This window comes from Lynx canadensis, chromosome B3, assembly GCF_007474595.2.
Source record: "Lynx canadensis isolate LIC74 chromosome B3, mLynCan4.pri.v2, whole genome shotgun sequence".
In the NCBI taxonomy this organism is placed as follows: Eukaryota; Metazoa; Chordata; class Mammalia; order Carnivora; family Felidae; genus Lynx; species Lynx canadensis.
The window spans coordinates 3,722,067-3,734,897 of NC_044308.2; the positions used below are offsets into that span (position 1 = coordinate 3,722,067).

General features: G+C 46.9%; 2 protein-coding genes across 2 annotated transcripts in view; both read left to right on the forward strand.

Moving 5' to 3' along the window:
- Positions 1-2,199, forward strand: part of BTBD1 (BTB domain containing 1) — a 41,974-nt gene extending 39,775 nt beyond the window's left edge. The window contains exon 8 of the mRNA XM_030317272.1: positions 365-2,199. Coding sequence (XP_030173132.1) covers positions 365-523 — 159 coding nt within the window. The 3' untranslated portion in view covers positions 524-2,199. The remainder of the gene's footprint in view (positions 1-364) is intronic.
- A 1,139-nt stretch (positions 2,200-3,338) lies between these two features.
- CB3H15orf40 (chromosome B3 C15orf40 homolog) lies at positions 3,339-8,687 on the forward strand. Its single transcript, XM_030317273.1, has 4 exons — positions 3,339-3,475; positions 4,214-4,340; positions 6,365-6,492; positions 7,779-8,687. Exons 1-4 carry the CDS (start codon positions 3,362-3,364, stop codon positions 7,872-7,874), a joined length of 465 nt encoding a protein of 154 aa, XP_030173133.1. The 5' UTR covers positions 3,339-3,361; the 3' UTR covers positions 7,875-8,687.
- The last annotated feature ends 4,144 nt before the right edge of the window (positions 8,688-12,831 follow it).

The following is a 12,831-nucleotide window of genomic DNA, read 5'->3' on the forward strand; positions in this document are numbered from 1 at the left end:
CGGAAGCAGGCTCCAGGCTCTGGGCCATCATCAGCCCAGAGCCCGACGCGGGGCTCGAACTCACGGACCGCGAGATCGTGACCTGGCTGAAGTCGGACGCTTAACCGACTGCGCCACCCAGGCGCCCCAAAATAATTATTTTCTTAAAACCATTTCCCTGTTCTCTAAAAGCGGAGTTCTACATTATTTTTAATCATTAACTAGTTTTGTAGCAAAAATTCCATTTTTCATGAAGTGACATAGCATAAAATTTCATACAAGAACAGTAATGAAATACAATAGATCATTAACCTAATTAAAACACCACATTAAATTGAGTGCTTATTAAATGAAAATCACTAACGAACCTTTTGTTCTCATTTAGGGCCCAGATTCCCACTATGGCACAAAAGGATTGAAGAAAGTTGTGCATGAGGCACCTGCTGCTGGCAAGACTGTTTTTTTCTTCTTTAGTTCCCCGGGCAATAATAACGGCACTTCGATAGAAGATGGACAGATACCAGAAATCATATTTTATACATAATCCAGCATTCTGATACATCTTGGCTAAAGAGTACCATACAGTCTAGTCTCAAAGGCCTATAAAACTGGCCACAAAAAATAGTCTGAATGTTATGAATATTTATAATTGTGAGATAAGAAACATTTTGGTTTCTTAGAGGAGATGAACAATATTGATTTAAATCTCTGCATGGTTTAAAAGCAGATTTTCCTTTTTCTTATAACCTTAGGGAAAAAGAGAACTGGGTGTAACCTTAAAAAAGCTGTTTCAGCTTTATCTTGTATAATTTCATAGATGAGCTGACTCATGGTCTTTCCACAGTTTTATAATTGAAAGATTCTTGTTTTAGACAGATGGTTGTGTTGTTGTTTTAACTGTTGTGAGGGTTAGATGAGATGGACTTCTAGGCTTATCTATTTTGAAGATTACATGAGATGAGACGGGTCAGTATTCCTACAGAATTCCTATTAATTCAAATAACTGATTTCAGAAAATTAAGAAAACTGACCTTACATTTGGAGTTTTGAAATACCTGGTTGTTAGCATTCATAATATCTCTAGAAGCAGGCCTAATAAATGCCCAAGAACATTTTCAACGCATTTACAAAAAAGGATATTTTATAATAGTATAGTCATGTGTTACATAGTACAGCTTTAAACTATAAATGGAGTTGGTACAAATTCACAGTCATGTGATATAAACAGAGGATCTAAAGGTATAGTCTAGGACTGGATTCTTTATCACTAAGGTGCGCCACTGCACTTGTTGGTAGCTGTCCGGGGGATGGTCCTGAGGATGCCCGAGGCTGAGATGGTGACTGGCTACACGGGCATCAGTTCCACATTGTGGCGATAATCTAACACAACAGGAAACTGAATAAAATACTAACCTTTCTGACAACTACTTTGAAATTTTAAAGGTCTCCAACAGCATCACTCCTGCTGAAAAGTGTACTTTCTGTCACCGACACAGTTCTACCCAGGAAGTAAGATATGTTTCATGTTTATACCTCCTTCATGTCACAGGTTATAGCCGTTTTGGGAGGGGATAGGAAGTATACCTGGCAGAATAACATTTATATACTTTTTTATAAAGCAAAATTTTTATATAAATAACATCTTTTTCCCTTGAAAACGATTATCTTGTTAAAAAAAAACCCCTATGTGTAATTAAGATCTATCACATAGTTTGGGAAGATGGTTTAAAAAATCACAATTCTTTAAGTAACAGCTTAAAAAGAATTTTTTCTAAATAATAGTAATTAGGACAAAAAATTTCATTTAAAATAGTACTTCATTTTATATTTTCAAGGAGGTAGTGATGTGTGTCGGTGGCAGAGGTCTCAAAATCGCTGAAGAAGGGAAATTTTTCTCTGGTAACATGATCATATGGACATAAACCTCAGTTAACTGGAATATCTATGGAATGTGTCGTTCTGGTTAATTACAGATGAACTGGCAGGCACATTAACCAGCTGTAGTAACCATTATGGAAAGTACTTCCACCTTAAAGTGTGGAATAGGTAAGTAAGTTCATGGTTTTTGACATTAGAGGCATTTCAAGGGCTTTTCAAGTACGTTGCACTGAACAAGGATTGTAACTGAAGGTGCTACAGAACGTACAAGAACCGGAACTTGTTTACGGATCTGGGACGTCCCCTGGAATTTTTAAAAAATAAATATTATCCTTGTATTTATTTTTTGGTCATTTGTCTTTTTCTTCCGAAAGTTGAGTGTAACCGCGTTCTGGAGCAAGGTTTCTAGTTAATTGAGGTTTTAACGTTATGTGTAAGGAATGGAGGTACTTATTGCAGCACAAAATATGAGTGCCTTGCTGCTGCCTTAAAGCAACGCGTCGGAACCGCAGCAGTGACCGCTGTTGCCTCTGTGCTTCTTGGACCTTTTTTACTGGCCTCAGGGTTTTCTCCCCTGTTCTAATCTCGGGAGGGGGAGAAGGAAGACTTGTCGTGTGAGGACTGAGTCCCCACTGGGTAGTACCACTCGCAGCTACCAGAGTGATTCCCGTGTGCCAGGCTCTGCGCTGAGTCCCTGCCACACGTTCTCACTTGTGTGTCGCGTCAGGCTGCGGTAAGTACTAACACCCACTTCACTTCACAGGCGGGGAAATGGCACGTTTAACAAGGTCGGTAAGGGGGGAGGCAGGGTGAAAAGCCAGGTCTCTCCCTCCCGAATATCCGTGCCCCGACCCGCCGCCGTGAGCTCGCTGTCCCGCTGCCGTCTGGCGTGTCAGCGGCAGGTCCCGCGCCTCGTCCACGGGCCACGCTGCAGCCCGCGGTCTTTCTCAAATACCACGGCTTGGACCGCGCCAGTCCGGCCTCCGCCCACTTCTCCAGTCTCGTCTCGCACGTCCCACACCAGAATGGGATTTCCTCGCCTCTGACACGGTGGAATCCTCGGCGCCGGCACGAGGCAGGTGCTCCATCGGCACGTGGGATACACCCCAGGGCTGAGGCCGCACGAGGCTCCACGTCCACCTGTGGGCCATGGGAAGCAGCGTCCGCATGGTGGTGGCAGCGGGAGCCACAAGACACCTGCGCCGCTGCACTCCTTGCCTCTCACTGCGATCCTTTATTCTTAGGAGGAAAGAGAAGAGCAGAGGTAACGCGGCCTACCTACCTGCTGCGTGTGCGGAGCCGGAGGGGGGTGGGGGGCGGGATCCTGGTCTCCGTCTCCAGGGCTATTTTCCAGGATGAGGGGTCGTGCTCCCGCCGGCCGGGAGGGGTCGCCCTCGGGCCGGAGCAGAGGCGCTGGCCTGTGGGGTCGCTTCCGCCGGCCGCGCGCGCAGGCGCGGAGCGCTCTTCCGGCGCCGCTCTGCCTCCGCCCGGCTTCCCCGCGGGGATGCTGCGGCTGGGCCGCGGGCTGAGGCGGCTCGGGTCGGGTCGCGGGGCTGGAGACTCCGGCCGGCTCCCTTTAAGTGCGGAGATGCCCAAGAAAGCTGGTGCGACGAGCAAGGCCAGTGGCAAGCCCCGTGGCAGGGGAGGGTGGGCGGCGCGTGGGAGAGAGGCGGGCCCCGCGGGTGGGCGAGGGCCGCCGGCAGCTCGCGGCTCCCCGAGACCCGTCTGCCGGCTCTGAGGCCGGGTCCCCGCGCTCCCAGGGGGCCCGCCCCTCACGCAGGCTAGGCGCCCCCGCGGTCCCCGCACGGCCTGCGCCACCCGGCGTGGGAGGCTCGCGGCGGCGCCCCCGGCCCGACCGCCCTCCGCTCTCGGTCCCGGGCGGCGGGGGCTGAGCTCCTGGCGGGCACGCACCTGCTGCCCCGGTCCAGGCATGGGAGGCTCTGCTAGAGAGCTACCTCCGTCGTCCCTTCCTGTCTCCCCGATACACACACCCTTCCGGCCTAGTTGCTCGCGGACGGTCCTCACCTCGGGCTGCAGGGGATGCAGAGATGAGTAGTAAGTGGTGTCTGCGCCTGGAGAACGGGGGATACAGCGCAGACGGTAGGAACCAGCACTCAGGTGTGGAAGCCAGAGTCCCGGCCCCCCAAGGCAGCAACAGAACACTCCGTTGGGTTGATTGGAGGGTTTCGTGGAAGAATTGACTTGGAATGCTTGGAAAACCTTTCCGGGTGGCCAGAAATCCCTGGACACGACTCATTCGTCTTGGTTAAGGGTGAAAGGGAGTAGAGGAAGGATCAGATGTGCGGAAACATATTTTATAGCTTGTAAAGTTGTAGTGTGGTTGTTGTCGTTTTAGGGTAAAAGCCAGACCGAGGAGCCAGAGACACCACTTCCTCCCTTAGGTCCTGTGGCAGTTGATCCTAAAGGTTGTGTCACCGTAGCCATCCATGCCAAACCTGGTTCCAAACAAAACGCTGTAACAGGTACATCTGGCCCCGGGGGTGGGGGTCACGAAGGGGCTGGGGCTGGGGGGGTTCTCCTCCATCCTCCCTTTGCCTTGGTTAGCGGAAAGTTGGTCTGTACAGTCAAGGTTTTCATACTCGTGATTGGAGGCTTCTCCGTTTTAAGATTCTAGATTCTAATGTAAAAGTGTAAGTAAATCCAGTGTCAAAAATGAATACATGATATTTACAGCATACCAAGTGAGATGAACTGTTGTGTATTTTCTTTTTTTTTTAATACGGTATTTTGAAAAGGACACACGCGGAAACATGTGCAGCGTAGAATTACTGCGTTTGTCCTATTTCAAAACTGGAGACATTAGCCAGAGAAAGAAAGAAGAGACATTTTGGTCGAGTTTAACGACCATTGGCCCAAGGAGGAAGAGAAAACCTGGTGTCTGAGAGTCCTGGTCATCAGCTCCTGTGTGGACTTGTTTTAAAACAATAAAGAACTTTTCTGGGCCCGGTTTCTTTTCATCTATGGGAGGAGATACTGGACTAGGAAGCTTTCAGGCTATTCCCTGGAGCCCAAAAGGTGCCTCAGGGGTGTTTTGGGTGGACAGGGGGAGGCCAGCAGGCAGCTACGTTTACATTTATTTTAAATGCTGGGAGCCCAGGGGAACTTCTGTGGGTGCCGAGCCCGGGGGGCGGGGAAGGGCTGCATTCCGAATGAGAAGTCTGAAAACCGTTGATCTGAATTATTTTGAAGGTCTTTTTTACCTCTAAAGCTCCTTCTTTTTTGTTTTTTTGTTTTGTTTTGTTTTTACACTTTGAAAACAAGACCTCAGAATTGGGGTACAAGGCTGTGGTTTGTGCTGGTGGCCGTGTTAGTCTGGCAGTGCATGGGCCGCACCCACCAGGCTCTGCCTTTTCTGAGTAGTTGTTGTGGCCCTGTCTCGTGTCAGCATACCATGTTTCATCGCGTCTGAGATGCCATCTGCTAGAAGGTACACAGGTATTTTGTGTACCAGCAAGACAAAAATCCGTACGAACACTTGATTTTCCGTCCGTTGTGAGACGTGTCTGGATTTGAAAGGTACTGACGCAGCGCACGCTGGAATTAGAATTGGTGACAGGCCAGGAGGCGGGCTGTTGTACGAGATTCTGTGGCCGTGTGGTTGACACAGGCAAGGTGTAAGCATGTGAGAACGCCTGAGAATCCCTACGTGGGGGACCAGGTTCAGCCCACTTGAGAACTACTGTGAGAACTCCGCTCTCGGAACTCCGCTCTCTGCAGGCGGGCCGCTCTTTATAGAGGCTGTACTGATGGGGGTCACGGCCACTGTGCAGACTGGCCCTGGAGTTCAAAGCACGTAGCCAAACGACTTTGAGTTACAGCATCACTTTATCACCGGGTGACCTTGGGCACATCTTGACTTCGGTTTCCTCGTTTGTAAACTGGAGATAACAACGGTATGAATATCTTCTTCGTGAGGTTCTTATGAGGATTAAACAAGTTAATATCTGTGAAGTCCCTAAGACACGCGTGCCCTCAAGTTACCGTGCGCAAGTGCTGTGTAAATGTTTAAATGTTGCACCTTAAAGACATGAAACAGGCATTTCACACGAGCTGAACCAGGCCAGTCCTCTCCTTTCCTGAGCCCCGAACAACCCTTGTCCAGTGCAGTGAGCTGCCTCCGTCCCGCTTCCTTTGTGACACTGCTGACCCAGCTCCTGACCTTGCCTTGGGGTTCGTCCTGCCACCCCATGCAGTTTCCAGTAGCCTACATCCAGGACACTGCCCAGGGTTCTGAGCTTCTCTTGACCAGCAGGATGGGGGTAGATGTAGACTTTCTGTGGATTTCTTTCCTGAAGTGGTGAGGGCTTATTTATCATGTTTGTGTTCCCTAAAGCTTGAGTAGTTTGCTCGTTCATTTCTTCGTGCAATAGTTATTCGTTGGAAACCTACCATGTGCCAGGTGAATGCAAACTCTTTTACAAAATAGCTTCACCTCTTGAAGAAAAACAACTCCTTAAGGGTCAAGTCCACACTGATCTCATTCCAGACTTGACACCTGAAGCTGTGAGTGTGGCCATTGCTGCGCCTCCGTCGGAAGGAGAGGCTAATGCCGAGCTCTGTCGCTATCTTTCCAAGGTCTTAGAACTCCGCAAGAGCGATGTGGTTTTGGAGAAGGTAGGTCTCTCTCTCAAAACAGTTTGATTATTACATGTCAGATATTATTATGTTAATGCTGATTTTTCTTTTCCAAATCATTGAAAAAACTCTCATTCATTTCATCACGAAAATATGTGAATTCTGTTTAGTTTCCTCCGTTCCTGCTGCCTCAGCCCTTACTCAGAGTGACCACGCTCTGTATGTCTAGTCCCTAGTTGCCGCCATCTCGAGCATTTTCCTCTTTCCACATGTTTTCCTGTATCTGCTGGCAGATTGGTTTTGTCTCTTCTTTCGTCATCATTCTAAAAATCTGAAAGGGTTCCTGTTGCTTATCGTCTCCATTAGCGAGTCTGTCAGGTGTTTCTGGTCTCCCCACGTTATCCTTGCTCCCTGGAAAAGCTGATTAGGAAGAGAGGCCAGATGAAGTTATTCACACGACGGGTCTGCTCTAGGGGTAGATATCAAAATCACCTGGCATTGATTTCTAAAACACAGGTTCCTGGACATCTCTAGACTTACTGAAATAGACTTGGCAGGAGTAAGACCCAACCATGTTTATGTTTCTTAAAGCTCAGTTTGTTTTCTCGTGATACACTCTCTAGATCTAGGTCCCAGCTGGCATTCAGAGTCCTTGGTTAATAGGCTGCATCTGAAAGTTCTCCCATCAGGCCACTACCCTCGATACATCCCCCTTGTGTTGCAGGAAACTCCTGACTCTCTGCCAGTGCCCTGACATCTGCCTGAAGGGGACTTCCCACTCCTCTGCTAGTCCAACTTCTACCCCTAGAGATAATCCCTGCTCACATTTCACCTTCTTTAAAGGATGTTTCAAAACGAGTATTATAGCATTTGCTTTTCGTTCGGAGTTTTCAGAAATGTGGAACAGAGAGAAGAGCAATTTGTTTGGAATTATTTTTACACAAAGTTTATATAAAATTGCAATATTCGCTTTGGTAATTTAAAAAATAATTTTAACTTTTAATTTCGACCCAGAAGTTATTTAAAAACAGAGCATTCTACATCTGGACTCTATTCGTTTTGAAATTGTAATGCCAATTCTTATTATTACAGAAATTGATGCTTGAATGTAAAATCCCTAGGTCTAGAGTGCAAAAATTGGTAGGAAGGTGGAATGTGAGCTAATCTGTGTTGAAATCAGAAATGACCGGAGGAAAGCGATGGCTAAGCTGTCAGGACAGCCCCAGGCCACCACGCTGGCCCCATGAGGACACTGCCATGATGGGTGCCTCTGAGGTCTGCTGTCTCGGGGGTTATCCTGACACCATTTTCTCCTTTTGGTCCAGGGTGGTAAATCTCGTGAGAAAGTGGTGAAGCTTTTGGCCTCCACAACTCCAGAAGAGATCTTGGAGAAATTAAAGCAGCAAGTGGAAAAGAAATAAAAGCCAGTTTTGAGAAAAACACATCCTTGGAAAGCTTTTTTATTGCTATTGATGGAGAGGCCGTTAAATAAGAAAATATATTTCAGTGCACAGAAGAACATGGAAAAAATACATGTTTAACAACAGAACGCAAGAAATAGGAATTTAAAAGTACTCTACGTTCAATATAGGTTCTAAAATCCCTGACCCCAGCTTGGAGTATGTTACTCTGATTTCGTGGCATCACAAAATAAGAGAGCTGGAAAAGTTGCTTAAGATGACCTCACTCAGTCCGTTTCGTTCTGTGATGGGGGTTCGGATGTCCCGAAGTTGAGAGAGTTCTTCGGGATCTCATGGCGCAGGGTGGCAGCTGGAACCCGATCCCTGGACTCCTGGTTGGATGCGGTTCATCGTGATTGTGAATTAAAGTGCTATTTCTGCAGCCACCTCAGGGTTCCGAGGATCGCCTTCAGGTCCAGCTCACAGGTGACAGAAGAAAACCTGTCACACTGCTTTGTGCTCTTAGTTTGTATTTTAAAAGGTGTATCTAAATACGAAAATGTTTTCTGTGTCTTTTTAAAACTCTGTGGAGCATTTTGTGAAAAAGTAAACAAGAACAATTAAGACTTGTAATTTCGGGGAAGTCACTGACTTTTCGTCCTCTTTGGATGCTAGCTGCAGTCTTCCAATCTGGTATTTCTGAAGACTCTCCAGAGAGCCTTAAGAGAGGAGGACCTGGCAGCTATTCTCAGTATTGGTAAAGGCCTGTCAGAAATCATATGTATATTCAAGCTTCAAAAGCGAGTAATAAAGATCTTGTTTTTAAATCTCCAATGCAAATTATAGTGATTTGGTAAAGGTACATAATTTCATTACCTTTGCCGATCAGAACCAAAGCAGTTGTGTGCTTTTGTCCAAGTACCTGAGAAAATGTACGGGGAAACAAAAATCTTTAAAAATACAAATTCCACAAAGAAGGAACAATAATAAAAATTGTTGATGGTGAAAGGGCTGGGAAACAGTCATCTGGTCAACTCTTATTCTGTGGCTAGGAACCAAGGAGAAGGTCACGGTCAGTATTAATGGCAGAGCATGGGTCCCACTCCACGGCCTTCTTTTCTAAGCCATTATGTCATACTGCCTCCAGATGTGTCTCCCTTGGACCTGGTCTTGGCTTAAGAACAAGTAGCAGAAACCCAACTCCATCCGGTTTACGCGATAAAGATTCACTGGCCTGATACCTGGCAAGCCCAGAGGCAGCAGCTCAGTGTCATCATAAAGGACCCACTGCAGCTGACAGCGCCCGCTTCGGCCTCTTGCCCACTTGGAGGCAAAAAGGCAGCAGCCCTAGGCCTCACGTCCACGTACCGCCCGCCCCACCCCCACCCCCCACCGCCGGCAGGAAAAGACGCCACTCGGAAGAGCGGGCTCCCGCTCGGCTTCCCCCCACTCCTTGGTGGTTGGGGTGGGGGAGAACCAGAGGATGGGGTGGCACCCTCGTGGTGTTTCAGGTTCCAAACACATAGGTGGTTCCTTAACTGTAGTGCAGAATATAAATGTAAAAACCCACCGGGGCCCCCACTACAGATTTTTCAAATGCATGTGACTAGGGCCTAAAAATTTTAAGAAGCTGGATTTGCAGTTTACGTCCAAGAGGTGGCACCATAATGCAGCGGCAGAAAGCCGCTTCGTTAATCTGAAGTGAGCAGTGCCAGTAGGAAGTCTCCGTAGTGCCCGCCAGTGTCCCACACTCTTCTGTCTGGTCTGGGAGACATTTCTTAGGCTTATCCCCTCATTCCCTGAGTTCAGTTCAGGCCAGGGTGTGTGAACTGCCCTCTACTCGGCTGGGTACTCAGGAGTCTGGCTCAGTGCTTTAGTGGAGTCAGCATGGTCTTAAGTGTCTCCCTTAATTCTGCCGCTTTCAGAAATCCATTTAGTTGGTGATTGAAAATGGAATTGGGCTGGAAAATTAGCAAGGAATTCATTTCGAAACAAGATGCCAATTTATTAATTTGAGTGAAGAACACACCTGCCAAACAGACTGTATAGTGGGATCCTCCAGCGAGAACATTCTGTCACTTTGGGAAGTGTCTTGACGAAGCCAGTCAGCATCTGAAGAGTGCTTGGAGAGCCTGGGATCAGAACCAGGGGAGGGAGGAGGGCGGAGCAGGGAGCTCTGACCGTCTGTGATAGACCCATTCTGTCTCCTCAGCCCCTCTCCTGGGACAACTCTGGACACTGATGCTCCCTTTTTCCAGGCTCTGAGGAGACCACCTACTTCTGCCCACGTGGGCTGTCCTCAGACCATCCTCAGAATTCAACTGATACGGTTCTCAGCATTTTCTAATCCTTTTCTAGGTGTGTGCCACAGGATGCATCTAGTCCCCTTGCTGTTAGAGTCAGCGGGGGAGAACCCCAAACTTGGCAGCAGTTTGTATAGACTCTGTGGTCATTTCTACATGAAACTTCACGATGTGGCTTTATTGTCACAGTGGCTTTCACATGGTTTCAGAGCCTTATGTTTCTCTAGAGATACCTGGGTGGGTCGGAGAGCCGTGGAGAATAAGGGAGGGAGTCACGTCAACGGGACTCCAAACCTTTAGCCCTCTTCCAAAGCTGTGCTGTCAGTGTGGCGGCTGCTAGGCACATGTGGTTACTGAGCACTTGAAATGTGGCTGATCGGTTTTTTGTTTTTTTTTTTTAATGAAAGCATCACGGAAATAAAGGCCACGTTGGAAACACAAGGTTGAAAATACGGCATAGAATTTGGGGGGCAGGATAGAAGGAGGTGAGCAAAGAAAGGAAAATGTCAGATCTAGAAGTCAGGAAGGGGCAGTCAACAGACATGACTGGGGTCCTGAAAAAGAACTCCCCCCCCAAAATGGAGCAGAACAAAGATTTCAAGATAAAATGAAGAAAATATTGAAAAAATAAAATACGAATTTAAGGAATAAAAGGTGCAGTGTCCCAGGGGAAATACGGACAAATGGTTGACAAGGAGATACAACCTAGTAAAGTTCTCTGACTTCAAAAACAAAAAAGCCTACGGCCATCTAGACAAAAAGTTGAAGGCCTAGGAAGGGAGGGGGGAGACACACACATGTACACTCCCATTGCTAATGGGAATGTGAATTGCTACAGTGTTTTAGAAAATGTGGCACTTACTAAAAATACCGGTGTTTTAATCTAATAATCCTACTTTTTGAGAATGCCTCATAGAACACATAAAAATGCCAGAGTATATGGGCAAAAAAAGGGTAACAATCTAAGTGTCTGCCTGTAGGAGACTCATCATATAATCAACAGCAAATCCATACTGTAGAGTATTATGCTATTAAAATTAGCTTTTAATCTATAGTTACTGACCTGGAGCGATGTCTATGTTGCACGAACAAAGAATAATGTACGTGTCTGTGTGTGTGTGTATATGTGTGTGTGCACGCGCGCACACACACACACACACACACACGCATATATAATCTGTAATAAAGGAAAGATACATATCTAATTTATATATATTTGGGTGGGCATGATAAAAGAGAAGTGTACACAACAGGCCATGACCGCTGGGTGAGCGCAGATCCTTCCTAGGTGTAGTGTTTCACTTTTTTATAACATTTATTATTTTGTATACACACCGAACATATATATTGAAAGAAATTTTTAAATGAGAAAAACAGACTCAAATGAAAAAGCTCCGGCCTTTAGCAATGAGAGCAGCTTCATTTATGTAATTCAGAGCAAGGCGGGAGGGCCTTAGGGAGCTCAAGGCACGGGTGGTGGAAAAAACCATGAGATCATCATCACATCAGCCCTGAAGCTGTCTCAAGAGAAGCTGCTGAAACTCGGAGAAAATCTAGCTGGTAATCGATACATAGGGCTCTGTGGGCCCTTAGGGACAGGAATGAAAACACCAACCGAATTAGCCTGCCAGCCCATGGAGACGTTGGCGAAGGACCTGCGAGCTACACCTCTTGCACCCACGTCGGCCCAGAGGTGCCCCACACCCCACTACTACTTCTGGAGGCACACAGCCGACACGGACTCACAACCTGCAATGTGCCCAGCCCCGTGATGCATAGCGTGGAAGTGCTTTCACTTAGTCCTGCGAGGGGGCGATCCGATGACATGTTAGCCGTTTTGATGGAAGACGTCCTCATCACTAACCTGCTTCTCCCATACTGTCCCGTAAATCTAAAGATCTGGGGTGGTATTACCCACATCTCTTTTCCACTTTTCTGCACTGAGGGCACTGATAACCAGCTCCCCAGATCACTGCGCCTTGTGGCTTCGACAGTGTTCCAGGGGCTGAAGCTAATTCCTCTTCATCTCTGGCACATTCCTGATACCATGTAGCCTTATTGATGAGACCCATGCGGCCAGCTTGACCCGGGGCCGTTCTCTCCCAGAATGTCCACGGGCTCAAGGATCTCTGTCACTGTCCCTATTTTCCTCAAAAGCTGGTCCTAGTAGAGGTCTAGACTTCTGGAAAGGAGGAAGTACTTGCTCAAGTCTACCGTGGAGTCCAGTGGTATAATCTATTTGAATCCAGTTGTTTATTTGGCTCTGTAATTAGGAGCCAGGAGAAATCTTGGTTTAGGTAATTCAGAATACAGAGAATATATGTGAATTCTGAAGTAGTAATCTAAAAACTAACATCACGAACTCCTACCAATGTCAAGAGTATTTACTCCTGTTGGCCTTAATTCATTCTAAATTAAAAGCCAGAGGACTGTAAAAGCACACATTTCTAAATTCATAAATAGAGGAAAGACACTGAGGGACCCATATAATTAGGTTTTTCACGCAGAATTAGCCAAAGCCTATTTAGTATTTCAAAATCCTTCTCTATCTCAAATATGCTTCTTTGGTCAAAATACAAGATACTGAAAGAAATCCCAAGTAAGGTTTTCAGTGAATGGTTTGTGATAACTCAATTTGTCTAACATTACCAAAGGAAGCACTTTCACAAGTAATC